Source organism: Schistocerca americana, chromosome 5, assembly GCF_021461395.2.
Source record: "Schistocerca americana isolate TAMUIC-IGC-003095 chromosome 5, iqSchAmer2.1, whole genome shotgun sequence".
Lineage (NCBI taxonomy): Eukaryota > Metazoa > Arthropoda > Insecta > Orthoptera > Acrididae > Schistocerca > Schistocerca americana.
In genome coordinates, this window is record NC_060123.1 from 639,847,047 (window position 1) to 639,861,076 (window position 14,030).

Here is a 14,030-nt window from a genome sequence, read left to right on the forward strand (position 1 = left end):
AACAGGTCGGTGGCTAAAAACTGTGACTGCATTTGGTACCGACAGACTTAATATTTGGCGAGCATTCTCAATCAAAAACAATAAGTATTTTTGTAGCTGTTACGTTTTCGGGAAATGCAACACCATAAACTTGATAACGTGAGTGAAAGGGATTGTGAGTGACTGTGTTAAGACTAGCACGGGCTTGGCAGTGATCCTTGTTCACCTAAGTTTCAGAGTATATTAATTGAGGACAACATTTCCAACCTTTCTTTTCGTGTGAAAACTTTCTCCCGAAACGTAGATGAGTGACTTTAATTGCAGCCTGGTTCACGTCGAAGTACAGTAGGTTTCGCTCGGCTTCCTTGCTGATGATATGCTGAGACAATGTTCACAGGTTCGTCGTAAAGGGACGGAAAGAACCGCGCCGCCGCATAGTGCGGTTCGCTCATACGTGTCTGAGGCATCCTGCACGTCTGCTCAAGTCACACTGATCCGTTACCTTCGGTTTATAGCAACAACGAGAGCCGCAGGCACATTTTACCGGTAGGTGGTGTCGTGTCGCGATGTCGTTGTTGACCTTGAACCCGCGGGTCGACATGATACAAATGTCAATAATCGCTTCTGCAGAACATACTAATGTACATGTCCTGTGAATATGAACGTCCTATCTTCAGTCGTTCAAGGTGTCCTGTTTTTTTTCTGAATAGAATGTATCATTTTATATGATCTGGGGTGATTATGCATCATTCTAACCTGCATAACGTTGGAGCACCTGATGAGCAAGAGGTCATGTTCGCGGCACACGCGGCTTTTGGCACATGCACCACAGTCGTGCTGGAGGTAATATACTCACCCTATCATACACCCTAGGCAGAGCCATGCTGGAAGTGATGCCGACCAGCGGGACTCCGAATTTGGCGGCAAACGCGGCCATGCAGTCGGCGTGGAAGAACTCGGTGATGACGAGGTCGTAGTGGTCGCCGGAGGAGAGCACGCGCCGCACCTGGGGCAGTGACAGGGCGTCGGTGCACTGCTGCCTGGCGATGTACTTCATGATGATGGCGCTCACCGGCGGGGAGCGGGCCCGCTCTATCAGGTCCCAGGTCAGCTGCAGTCGGAACAAACACACACACTGTACAGTTCATGGGACCAGTTCGTCAGGCAGTAGCGCGTTGTTTTCAAGCTCGCTATTTACTCGTTTCCTGTTCCACTTGGATCAGCACAAAAAAAAACTGCTGGTTGTTGAAATTGCAACACCATAAGGAATCGACGAGATCTGGAGGGCTATACTCGAGGCCATACTCTCAACAACTCTATGCGACTAGTGCCCGAGAGGACATACAGGGGGCGGACAAAAGCATGGAAATCCCAGAAACACAATACATCGGCATGCCTAATATGGTGTAGGAAAACCTTTGGCATTCAAAACAACTTCCAGTTGTCTCGGAATGGACAAATACAGGTCCTTTATTAAGACACAAAGGAATTACAGACATTGGTCCGAGTGAACACTGATTTAAATCAGTGGGGTAAGTTGAGAATTTGTGCCAGGCCTGGACTCAAAACCGGGTCTCCTGCTGGCTACGCAGATGTATTGACCACTGCACCATCCCGACACAGTGGTCATCGCAACTGCAACTGCACAGACTCCTCCTGTCATACCCAAATTCGCAACTTATCCACAGACTACTAACGTACTACCCATTCCCCATTATTCTCATTACTCACAGAATTCCGCCAGTTCCTGCAAGAGTTCAAGTGTGGTATCCATCTGCACTGAAGTAATCATTGGCCAGCCTCGCTTTAATTGTACATTGTAGAGTCACAGAAACTGGTACACCTGACCAATATCGAGTATGGCCCCCGTGAGCACACAGAAGTGCCGCAGTACGACATGGCATGCAGTTGACTAATGCAGTGCTAGAGGGAGTTGACACCATGAATCCTGCAGGGCAGTCCATAGATACGTAAGAGTACGACGAGGTGGAGATCTTCTTTTCTGGACAGCACGTTGCAAGGAGCACCAGACATGCTCAATAATGTTCATGACTGGGAAGTTTGGTGGCCTGTGGAAGTGTATAAAAACAAAAGAGTGTTCCTGGATCCACTCTGTAGCAATTCTGGATGTGTGGAGTGTTACATTGTCCTGCTGGAATTGCCCAAGTCCGTCGGAATGCACAATGGACTTCAATGGCTGCAGATGATCAGACAGGATGCTTACATAGGTGTCCCTGTCAGAGTCGTATGTAGATGTATCAGGTGTCCCGTATCACTCCAACTGCACACGTCCCACACCATCGCAGAGCCTCCACCAGCATGAACAGTCCCCTGCTGACGTGTAGCGCCCATGGATTCATGGTTCAAAAAAATGGTTCAAATGGCTCTCAGCACTATGGGACTCAACTGCTGAGGTCATTAGTCCCCTAGAACTTAGAACTAGTTAAACCTAACTAACCTAAGGACATCACAAACATCCATGCCCGAGGCAGGATTCGAACCTGCGACCGTAGCGGTCTTGCGGTTCCAGACTGCAGCGCCTTTAACCGCACGGCCACTTCGGCCGGCCATGGATTCATGAGGTTGTCTCCATTTCCGTACTTTCCATCCATTAGGTACAATTTGAAACGAGACTAGTCCGACCAGGCAACGTTTCCAGTCATCAACAGTCCACTGTCGATGTTGACGGGTCCAGGCGAGGCGTAGAGCTTTGTGCCATGCAGTCATCAAGGGTAAACGAGGGGGCCTTCGGCTTCGAAAACCCGTATCGATGATGTTTCGTCGAATGGTTCGCACGCTGATAGCCGTTGATTGCCCAGCATTGAAATCTGCAGCATTTTGCGGAAGGGTTGCACTTTTGTAACGTTGAACGATTCTCTTCAGTCGCCTTGGTCCCATCCTTGCAGGATATTTTTCCGGCCGCAGCGACGTTGGAAATTTTACGTTTTACCAGATTCCTGATATTCACGGTACAGTCGTGAAATGGTCATATTGGAAAATACCCAATTCATCGCTACCTCGCATTTGCTGTGTCCCATCGCTCGTGCATCGACTATAGCACCACGTTCAAACTGACTTATATCTGATAACCTGCCATTGCAGCAGCAGTAACTGATCTAACAACTGCGCCAGACACTTGTTTCCTTACATAGGCATAGCTAACCGCAACGCAGCTCCGTATTCTGCCTGTTTACATATTTCCGTATTTGAATACGCATAGCGCTGCAGTCTATGTGAGGTATCTGTTCGTTCAGACTAAGTAGACCACTGTGTCTGGATAGCCTAGTAAGTAGCAAGCCCAGGTTCGAATCCTGTGATCTAGCATAAATTTTGAAGTTACTCCATTGATTTACAGCAATACTCACTCCCAGCCAATGTCTGTAATTCCTATGTGTCTTAATTGATAGATGCTGTTTGATCAAAATGATGCCTGTTCTTTAGGACAGTTCCGAAAAACAGACATCACGTATACACAGGTCCTCTATGATTTTGAAGGGACTCTTATACCATTCCCCCTGCAAAATAGTGGCAAAAACTGGTAAAAATCATCTAATTGGGTAGTGATCACACAGTCTTCTCTCCAAAGTAGACCACAAAGGCTTGATAATATTGAGATATGGTGATTGTGGTGGCCAGGAGTGATGCGATAATTCATTCTTGTACTTGCAAAACCACTTCTGGACCATGCGAGCTGTGTGAATAGCCCCATCGTCTCGGAACATACTATCGCCATTGGGGAGCAAACATTGTGCGATGGGATGGACAGTCAAAAAGTCCATGTAACCCTTGGCAGTAACGCGACTTTGTAGAGTGCTCACGAGGGCCCATGGACCACCACGATGCAGCTGCACATATCATCGGAGAACCCCCGCTGTGTTTCATTCTTCGGATGTAAATTCGACCAGAAGTCGGAAACAGTGTGCAACAAGACTCCAGTCAAATGACTTTCTTTCATTGCCGCATAGTCCACGTCTTATGGATCCTACACCAATTTTACCTGCTATGGGTATTTGCATCACTGAAGACTAGCTTTGGAATTCCTGCACGCTGTGCAGTTCCCTGCTTATAGAGCTCTCTTCTTGTAGTTTTGGTGCTGACAGGGTTCGTGAAGGCGCCATTCAGTTCCGCTCCGACTTTTGCTGCTATCGCCCTCTTACTTTTTGTCACAATCCTCTTCAATGACTGTCTGTCAGTATCGCTCAACACACAGTTTCGTCCCCATTGTGACTTAGCAGATGATGTTTTTCCGCTTTCCCCACAGATCTCCGATGTGGTGCCTTTTGAAACATCAAAAATTTTGGCTCCCTTGATTATGGAAGCACTCACCATACGAGCAACAACAATTTCCCCACGTTCGAACACAATTAGCTCCCATGTGATGCATACACAACTACATAACACATTGTTCTGGCCACGACTAATACTTGCAACATATTGAGGACACTGTACAGACGTTAGTCGTGGTCAAGCACAACAGCAAAACTTGCAAACTTGGCTAGCATCTGCATTTATGTTCAAATATGCATTTCACGCGGTGTTTCTGTATTTTTGTCTGATCCCTGTACACTGCTCGCCTGGCCGTGCACCATCATGCTGCACTGGTTAAGAATCTTGACTCAGGAATTGGGTTTGTTTGTAGCCAAACACGTATCCACAATAACAGTGCTCCAGATGTGGAGTACGACAGACTGCCAGCACGGCAACCAATGTTGTGGCTTCCCCTGACATGGCAGCTGTGAGAGGTATGCCAAGAGTGGTTCGTCCAGCTGCAACACTGGACAATGGAAGTGGCACCGTGGCACCTCTCAGGCAGGTCTTGGTTCTGTGTAATGCATTATGGTATACGTACCCATGTAGGAGGCTCCAAGAAGTACGAATGTTGCTCGATTGCATTCATTATCCCCATATGGCCGCAGGACCAAGCATCATGGTATGGGATGCTATTACGTACACAATACAATCACTTCTGGATCATGTAATCAATAATTTGGACAACAGCCATTACACTTCTGACACACTAACGCAACTGGCTGTGCACTATGGCCGAGGTTGCCGAGTCGTTATCTTTCAACAAGATAACGCAAAACCATACGGTGTCCGTGCTGTCCCGGCCAGCATGCACTCCAGATCTCACACCCACTGAAAACATCTGGTCACGGGTTGCCAAGACACTGGTATGCCTCCATTCACCAGCTGCAACGACTGGTGAACTCTGGCACAGATCTGAAGCAGCGTTTCTGTCAACCTACCTCACTTCGGTCGTGCTCAGCCGGATTAGAGCCACTCTTGCTCCCATAGGTGGCATCTCTATACAGTATACTAAATTTTGCATCCTGTATACCACAATTCGCCTACAAATTCTTTCATGCATTCTTTCTGCTACAGTGGAGACTCGATTAACAGGACGAATTGTTGCCGTACGTCTTTAGGATTATAGAAAATCCGAATAATTGAATGGCTGAAGAAAAGCGATTTTTGTGTTATTAACTATAGAAAGATCATCTAGATTGCCTGTGTCTGGTTGGCTTTTAGGTACACTGTCATATTGTTATCTTTCTAAGATTAATAAATAATGTTAGGTGTTTATTCAGAATAACAAAAACAAATTAAACTTATTAAACTCAATAAAAACAATGTTTATTAAGAAAATAGAGACATTTTCGTACATAGCTACATATTTTAATAAAATTACTAAAATACTGCAAGCCTAATCATGAAATACCTAACAAAAGTCACACTAGTTTTTGTTTAAAACATTTAGTAATTGTCACCTGATGTAAACATTTTTTTCTCTTCATTGCTGCCACATCACGAATTCGTTTTAATTGTAGTAAACTCACGATATCACACGCTTTATTTTCGAACCATTTGAAAACTGTTCCCAGGGCTCGAAATACTTCCGCATGACGTGATCCTGCATCATTTTCTACATTTACGGCTTCTTTTGTTTTATGTTCTTGCATTTCCTGGTGTTCGTTTGCCTGCAATATGTTTTCAATAATTTCGTCATCCCACATGATCTGATCATTACAGTCACAAGTGAGCTACTGTTTCATATCATCGGCATCACATTCCTAGCATATCTGCATGTTTGTCGATATCTCATTTACATCCTCCAAAACGGAATCATCCGTATCGGTTATTGAATTTTCGTGCTCCTGTTATAGTATTATGTTCCAGATTTTGTTCAAAGTCTTCCTTTCAATCAAATCTCACGCATCTACAACCATGTAACAACACTTCTTTAAACAGCTGCGACACGGCGCAGCGGCTTAGCGATTGCCTACTGTATACTTCAAACAATAATGAAACGGGCGCTGTCTAACTCAATATACGAGGTCTGTTCAAAAAGTTCCGGAACGTTCCTAATTTCCCGCCGATGATGTGTTGAAGCGAAATGCACACGCTTGTGTTTAATGTGTAACTACAAGAAGTTTCATTGCTGTTGTATGTCTGTTAATTATTGTTCAGTGCTGTATTGAGTAGCGGGTTACTAAAATCGTACTAATGAATAAACGATCCAACTGATTAGCGACACGTGAAGCAAATTATCGACTTCCAGATTGATGAGTAAAGAAAAGTGAATGTGCGGCGATAACTAACCTCTGGCTTCTTCTCGTTTGATGCTATGCTCACGTCGCGGTAGTTCTTGAGAGGAGTCTTCAGCGGGAACTGGCTGATGACTGTGACGTTGTGGCCTCTAGCCGCCAGCTCCCTGAAGAGTCGCCCGAACATGGCGAAGTGGCTGGCGCCAGAGAACCACACGGGCGCCAAGATGTTCGCCGCCTCCGACGGAACACCCACTGCCAGCGCCAGCAGGACCACCGCCAACGGAGACATGGTGGTCTTGTACCTGAGCAGACGAAGAAGTCACTGAAAACACTGCCTTGTGTCCCATATCTGGTGTAAAGCTAAAAGCTTAGAACACGATGATAGCACAAAAGCGATTGAGCAGCACCCGACATTAGACGAACACTCCAGAACCTTGAAGGACTGTAACAACTTCCATGGAATCAGATCAAGATGTGGATGGAAGTCATCAGAGGAAAACCTAAGCTATCCTGTCTTAATAGTTGCTCACCGTTCGTAATTTTGTTCATGGATGGTTGTTAGTACCAACTTAGCTCTACCACACCCCATGGACGTTTGAATGGAGTAATATCGCAAGAACGTGTATACTAAACTGAAGCGCTAAAGAAATTGGTATAGGTATGCGTATTAAAATACAGAGAAGTGTAAACAGGCAGATAAGCCGCTGCGGTCGGCAACGCCAATGCAACACAACAAGTGTCTGGTGTAGTTGTTAGATCGGTTACTGCTGCTACAATGGCAGGTTATAAAGATTTAAGTGAGTCTGAAGTTGATGTTATAATCGGCGCACGAGCGATGGGACACACCATCTCCGAGGTAGCGATGAAGTGGGAATTTCCCCGTACGCCCATTTCACGAGTGTACCGTGCTTATCAGAAACCCGGTAAAACATCAAATCTCCGACATCGCTGCGACCGGAAAAATATCCTGCAGGAACGGGACCAACGAAGACTGAAGAGAATCGTTCAACGCGACAGAAGTGCAACCCTTTCGCAAATTGCTGCAGATTTCAGTGCCGGGCCATCAACAAGTGTCAGCGTGCGAACCATTCAACGAAACATCACCGTCATGGGCTTTTGGAGCCGAAGCCCAACTTGGGCATACTTGATGACCGCACGACACAGAGCTTTAAGCGTCGCCTGGGCCCGTCGGCACCGACATTGGACTGTTGATGGCTAGAAACATGTTGTCTGGTCGGACGAGTCTCGTTTCAAATTGTATCGAACAGATGGACGTGTAGGGGCATGGAGACAACTTCATGAGTCCGTGGACCCTGCATGTCAGCAGAGGACTGTTCAAGCTGGTGGGGGCTCTGTAATGGTGTGGGGCGTGTGCAGTTGGAGTGATATGGGACCCCTGATATGTCTAGATACGAATCTGACAGGTGACACGCACGTAAGCATTCTGTGTGATCACCTGCATCCATTCAAGTCCATTGTTCATTCCGACGGACTCGGGCAATTCCAGCAGGACGATGCGACACCCCACACATCCAGAATTGCTACAGAGTGGCTCTAGGAACACTCTTCCGAGTTTAAACACTTCCGCTGGCCATCAAACGCCCGAGACATGAACGTTATTGAGCATATCTGGGATGCTTTGCAACCTGTGGTTCAGAAGAGATCTCCACCCCCTCGTACTCTTACCGATTTATGGACAGCCCTGCAGGATTCATGGTGTCAATTCCCTCCAGCACTACTTCATACATTAGTCGAGTGCATGCCATGTCGTGTTGAGGTACTTCTGCGTGCTCGCGGGGGCCCTACACGATATTAGGCAGGTGTACCAGTTTCTGTGGCTCTTCAGTGTATAAGTGGAATGGCACCTATGTACAAGAACACGAACACAGCATTTTTCTGTGTTGTTGATGTGGTCCTCAGTCCAAGGACTGGTTTGATGCAGTTCTCCACGCTAGTCTATTCTGTGCAAGCCTCTTCAACTCTGCGTAATTACTGAAACCTTCATCCACTTTCATCTGCCTACATTAATCAATTTTTGGTCGCCCTCTGCAGTTTATTTCTCTCACACTTTCCTGCATTACAAAACTGAGTATTTCTTGATGCCTCAGGACGTGACCTGTCAAACTGTCCCTTCATTTAGATAAACCGCAGATGTACCTGATGCAGTATATCTCTAACTACAGCCTTCAGCCCACACGTGTAGGGTTAGGCTGTCATATCCAGCCACCCACGCACGGTTTTTACAGAGTGGGGATGTTGTATATGGCATCCGTTGCAGGGTTGATTTGTATTGACTGTGGCGGTGAAGAATTGTGGGAAAGCGAACAGTGAACCTGCAATAACAGTGACTTTATTTTTACGACAGAACAGTGACTTTTAATCATTGCAGTAAAGACCACACATTTTCTGAACGGGACAACATTGCTTACAAACTGTGAACATGACTTTGACAATTTCTTTTTCTGGGTTAAAATTATGCAACAAAAAAAAAAAACTACATCTATTTAAACTCATTCTATTCACCAGCAACCATTCTATACATTATAAATGACAGCGTGGTTCCACAATAAAGTAACAATTTCATTTACATAATTCGTAATATCTGTAATGTATCTGTATATGTAACATTTCTACACAGAGTAATAACCACTACCAGTCACAATATAAGGTGATTTTATTTAGCACACGACCGATTTCGGGCTTGTGCCCATCTTCAGGCGGTTTACATTCATGTATATGTTTTCATATTCATTGTTGTCTGTTCACAGATGGTTATGACTATGGGACCGCAAGAAACAAAATTATTGAGTTTAGCAAAAAAAGTAGGACAACAATGGTTCAAGAAAGTAAGATTTACTAAGTCACGTGAAAAGGAGGTGGATAATACATGCAAAGATAATATAGAGATACAAGTAAAAAGCATCATTTGATAGAATACACTGTGCAGAAAAGCATGCACGTAGCTTCAGACTCAGACATAAGTAATATTTAGCGCTGCCTTGTGCTACAAGAGGTACACCCCATTTAATTTGATTGTTTTGGTAGCCCATTTGTAAATCCATGGAACGATGACTCGTTGAACATTTGTGCTTTAGAAAACATTTATTATGAGCAGAAGGGAGGATTATAAGTTACAGTATAAAGAAATTACAAACTAGAAACAAGAGGTAAGCCAAAGTTATAGCGATCTGATTTACCGACGAGAGTATAGATCCCTTTTTACGAATTGATCCACCAAATGAGACTGCAAATAGAAAACGAGGAAAGTTAAGCCAGAGCCGAAGGTGAGAAACTGGAAAATGAGTTACTGAAAAGCCATGAGGAGTTCATTACTTACATGGTAAAAGCTGAGTGTAGTAGTCTACAGTACAACCTCAAAGACTTCGTACTTTGCAAACTTTCTCTCTGTGTAACACCACATCAAACATAATTTATTTACTTCACCACGTAGCCGTTTTCGATAGTAAACAGCTAACTTTTCAGTAATTATCATTACAATAGATCCAAGACCATTTTATAGGTACATTCATCCCGGACTGGAGCATATTGCGTTAAGCAGAATCTGCCTGAAGAGCGTGGCACTTTGAAATAAACGTTGATCAGGAAGGTTCAGATGTGACCACGCTGTGCTCACATGTGCTCAAGTGTTTGCGACAATTCATTGAACACTTGCTATCAGAGCATTATGGACAGTGGGATGAAAATATGGATTTGGATGTCATATTCCATTACAGAAGGATGTGTTCTGGCTTATCTTAACGATTTTTAAATTTAATCAAATCTTGTAAAACAGTCTTAGCTAATCCAGTTCTGCAGAGTAATAGCCGTTAGGGTTAATTAGGACCGTTAGAGAATGACCCTAAAGGGATATCCATAAAGTGATAATTTTTTTAAATTTTATATACCACAGTGAAGCTATAAGCGGTAGTACTTGACAGAAAGGCGAGGCTCGACTAAAAACACCCACCCACACCCACACACACAAACTGTGATATGCTAAGCGAATATGTGTCGGTTTTTACGTTACGTGAGCCGGTGAAACAGCCGACTGAAAGATCCACTTCTTAACAGAAAAACATCGAAGCGCAAGGGAATACGATCTGTTGCAGAGAAACGAGATATAGCATTCCAATGGTTTCTCAAACAAATAACCTATGTCATTTAGACGCATACAGACCAACAGTTACACTACCGCTCCCTAATGTGCACCAAACGGACCAATTTTTACATTTATTTGGTGCTGAAATACTGTAGCTGTTAATATTGCTCCAATACACCCAAATATTGAGGAAACGTGTGCTATGGCCCAGATATACGTCCGATACAACAGGTAGTCACAGGCTGTTATCAAAGGGTTACCGTGTTGTCCACGGTAAGCAGGACGGTGTTTGTGTGGCTGTGCTAGTCTGGTCCGAGTTTGTAACTGCTTGCATCTCACCATTTCATCAATCAGTTTCCCAACAATGATTAAATGTGCTCTCAAAACACTGTATGAAGCAAACACAAAGAAACTCTGTGATGCGCTTGGGCTTGCGCTGTACTTTCCGTTTTGTTCACCTTCACTTCTGAGCTCACAGACGGTGCAATGAATATTTTATAAATTCTTTTTATGTGTTTGACAGACCAACGTTGTCTCGGGTCCTATGGGCGGAACGTGTCTTCACTGTATTGGTGCCATGTGTGCACGTTAATAAGAATTTTCCGAAGATCCGATGATGACAGCAAGATTTTGTCGAAACTGGTCACTGTGAAATATAGTAAAAGTACCAAGTGATCTTGGCTGCATAAGATTTCCCTACGAACATGTGGAGCCTGTATGGTGAAGAACAGTCAGATAATTAACGAAAGAAAGCATCTGATGACATTCTAGTTGCAACTTGTGTTAGAAGACCACCTGTAGTGTTACTACATTTATTAAGTTGGCAGACGTGTTTCTGTATCTGAAAGACGATGAACTGAATTGAATTGAATGAAATTTTATTGTCGTTTAGCTATTACAGCAATTGACAAGTTATACAGCATATATACATGAAGATCATTCTGTCACTATTGGTTTTCCATATAATATAATATTTAACATCAAATAATATGAAAACATTGCATCATAAATTACTCAGTTAAGTAAATTATGCTGTACTCTCCTAACCGGTACCACTATGATATTTTACAGTCATAAAATTCCTGAAGTGAGTAGCAAGGATTTGCAGCTAACCAACTGAATAATTTGTCTTTAAATAAATCACATGGAGCTTCTACCCACTCAAGTGGCAGTTTGTTAAACATCTTCATGCCCATCTCTTCGTAGCTGTTCAGTGACTTGGATAATCTGCAGTAAGGTATGTCAAGATGGCTACTATTTCTGGTTCCATGAGAGTGTACATCTCTTCTACGCTGGTATTCTGATAAATTGTTCTTTATATGGCTCGTTCAAATGGCTCTGAGCACTATGGGACTTAACATCTATGGTCATCAGTCCCCTAGAACTTAGAACTAATTAAACCTAACTAACCTAAGGACAGCACACAACACCCAGCCATCACGAGGCAGAGAAAATCCCTGACCCCGCCGGGAATCGAACGTTCTTTATATGCAGTAGGGCAGTGTAAATATAAAATTTTATAACAGTTAATATTTTTAAGTTGATCAACAGTGGTTTGCAGTGGGCTAGTTAATCACTGTTTTCGATAATTCGAATTACTTTCTTCTGAAGTACCAAAATGTCCTGAAGGTGTGAGCTATTGCCCCATATTAAAAGCCCATAAGATATAATGCTTTGAAAAAAAGCAAAGTAGGCCGATCTTACAGAGGCCGCAGGTACATGGTTTTTTAAATTCCTTAACAAATACACCACTCTAGACAGCCTTGCACTAATGTATTTAATATGTGGCTCCCAAGTCAATTTACTATCTATAACAATACCTAAGAACTTAACACTATCCATGAAGTCTGCTCCTGGCAGATATCTTAAACTAAATACAATTTTTTGAGTTTTACTCTCATTAAGCAGGAACCTATTAGCTCGAAACCAGACTGATGCTTGTGATATTGTGTCATTTGCCACAGTTTGGAGCATATCCACGTCTGAGCTGATACTGAAAAAAGTGGTATCAACTGCATAGAGAATGGAGTGAGTATTTATGTAAGAGGGTAGATCGTTTGTCATTAGGATAAATAGCAGAGGTCCTAGTACTGAGCCTTGTGGCACACTGCACTTAACTTCAGCTAAGTGTGATCTCTGTTTACCAATACAAACAATTTGTTTACGGTTGCTAAGGAAAGACTCGAATATGTTGTCAACTTCACTGTTTGTGATTCCATAATAAACTAGTTTGTTGAGGAGTGAAATATGCTCCACACAATCGAAGGCTTTGCTAAGATCACAAAAGGTAGCCTGAGCAAAATTTTTCCCTTTTTCCTTCGTAAGCATTAAGCACTTTTTTAATCAGGGAGTCAATGGCATGGACTGTGGATTTGCCCTTCCTAAAGCCAAATTGTACTGCAGTAATAATGTTATTACCTGTCAGATAATCACACAACTGGGAGTTGATCACGGATTCCAGAACTTTAGATAAAATAGGTGTCAGCGATATTGGACGATAGCTAGATGGGCAATTTTTGTCTCCTTCCTTGTCTATTCAAATTTCGCGACAGTTGCATAAGAGTGGCGCTAGTAACGGCTGCGACGAGCTGCATGTTCCTTTTGCGATACTGCAGAAAGACTTAGTAGAAATGTAGCCACTGTACGTAACTGCTGGCAGCGGTAGTCAAGAGAGTGGACGGTCGCAAGATAACGTGGCACTACCGGGAGTGAAGACCATCGTGTTCGGCCTGTTGCTCTGGCGCATCGGACTGCTTCTTCAGCAGCAGTTGACACCACAGTGATGTAATGAACTGTTACAAATCGGTTACTTTAAGGGCAGCTACGAGCCGGACGCCCTCTAGCGTGCTTTTCACTGACCCCACACCACCGCTATTTACGATTTCAGTGGTGCCAAGCGAGAGCTCTTTGGAGGCCAGGGTGGAGGGCTGTTGTGTTTCCTGATGAAAGCTGGTTCTGCATCGGTGCCGGTGATGGTCGTGTGTTGCTTATAAGGAGGCTAGCTGAGGGCCTGCAACCATCCTGTCTGCGTGCAAGACACACATGACCTAGATCTGGAATAATGGTCTAGGGTGAGATTTCGTACGACAACAGGAGTACTCTCGTTGTTATCCCACGCACCCTGACTGCAAATTTGTACGTTAATCTGGTAATTCGACCTGCTGTGCTGTCTTTCGCGAAAGCATTCCAGAGGGCGTTTTCCAACAAGATAACGCTCGTAACCTAACATGCCCTACAGAGTGTCGACATGTTGCCTTGGCCTGCTCGATCACAAGATCTGTCTCCAATCGAGCACTTATAAGATATCATCGGACTACAACTTCAGCGTCATCCACGCACAGCATTAACCGTCACTATATTGCCCGACCAAGTCCAACAGGCATACAACTCCATCCCACAAA

At 44.0% G+C, this 14,030-nt stretch overlaps 1 protein-coding gene across 1 annotated transcript in view; it reads right to left on the reverse strand.

The window, feature by feature from the left end:
- The window catches only part of LOC124615348 (UDP-glycosyltransferase UGT5-like), a 74,983-nt gene that overhangs the window by 31,276 nt on the left and 29,677 nt on the right, over positions 1–14,030 (reverse strand). The window contains exons 2-3 of the mRNA XM_047143157.1: positions 6,583–6,832; positions 836–1,090 (exon numbers count right to left, since the gene is read on the reverse strand). Coding sequence (XP_046999113.1) covers positions 836–1,090; positions 6,583–6,819 — 492 coding nt within the window. The 5' untranslated portion in view covers positions 6,820–6,832. The remainder of the gene's footprint in view (positions 1–835; positions 1,091–6,582; positions 6,833–14,030) is intronic.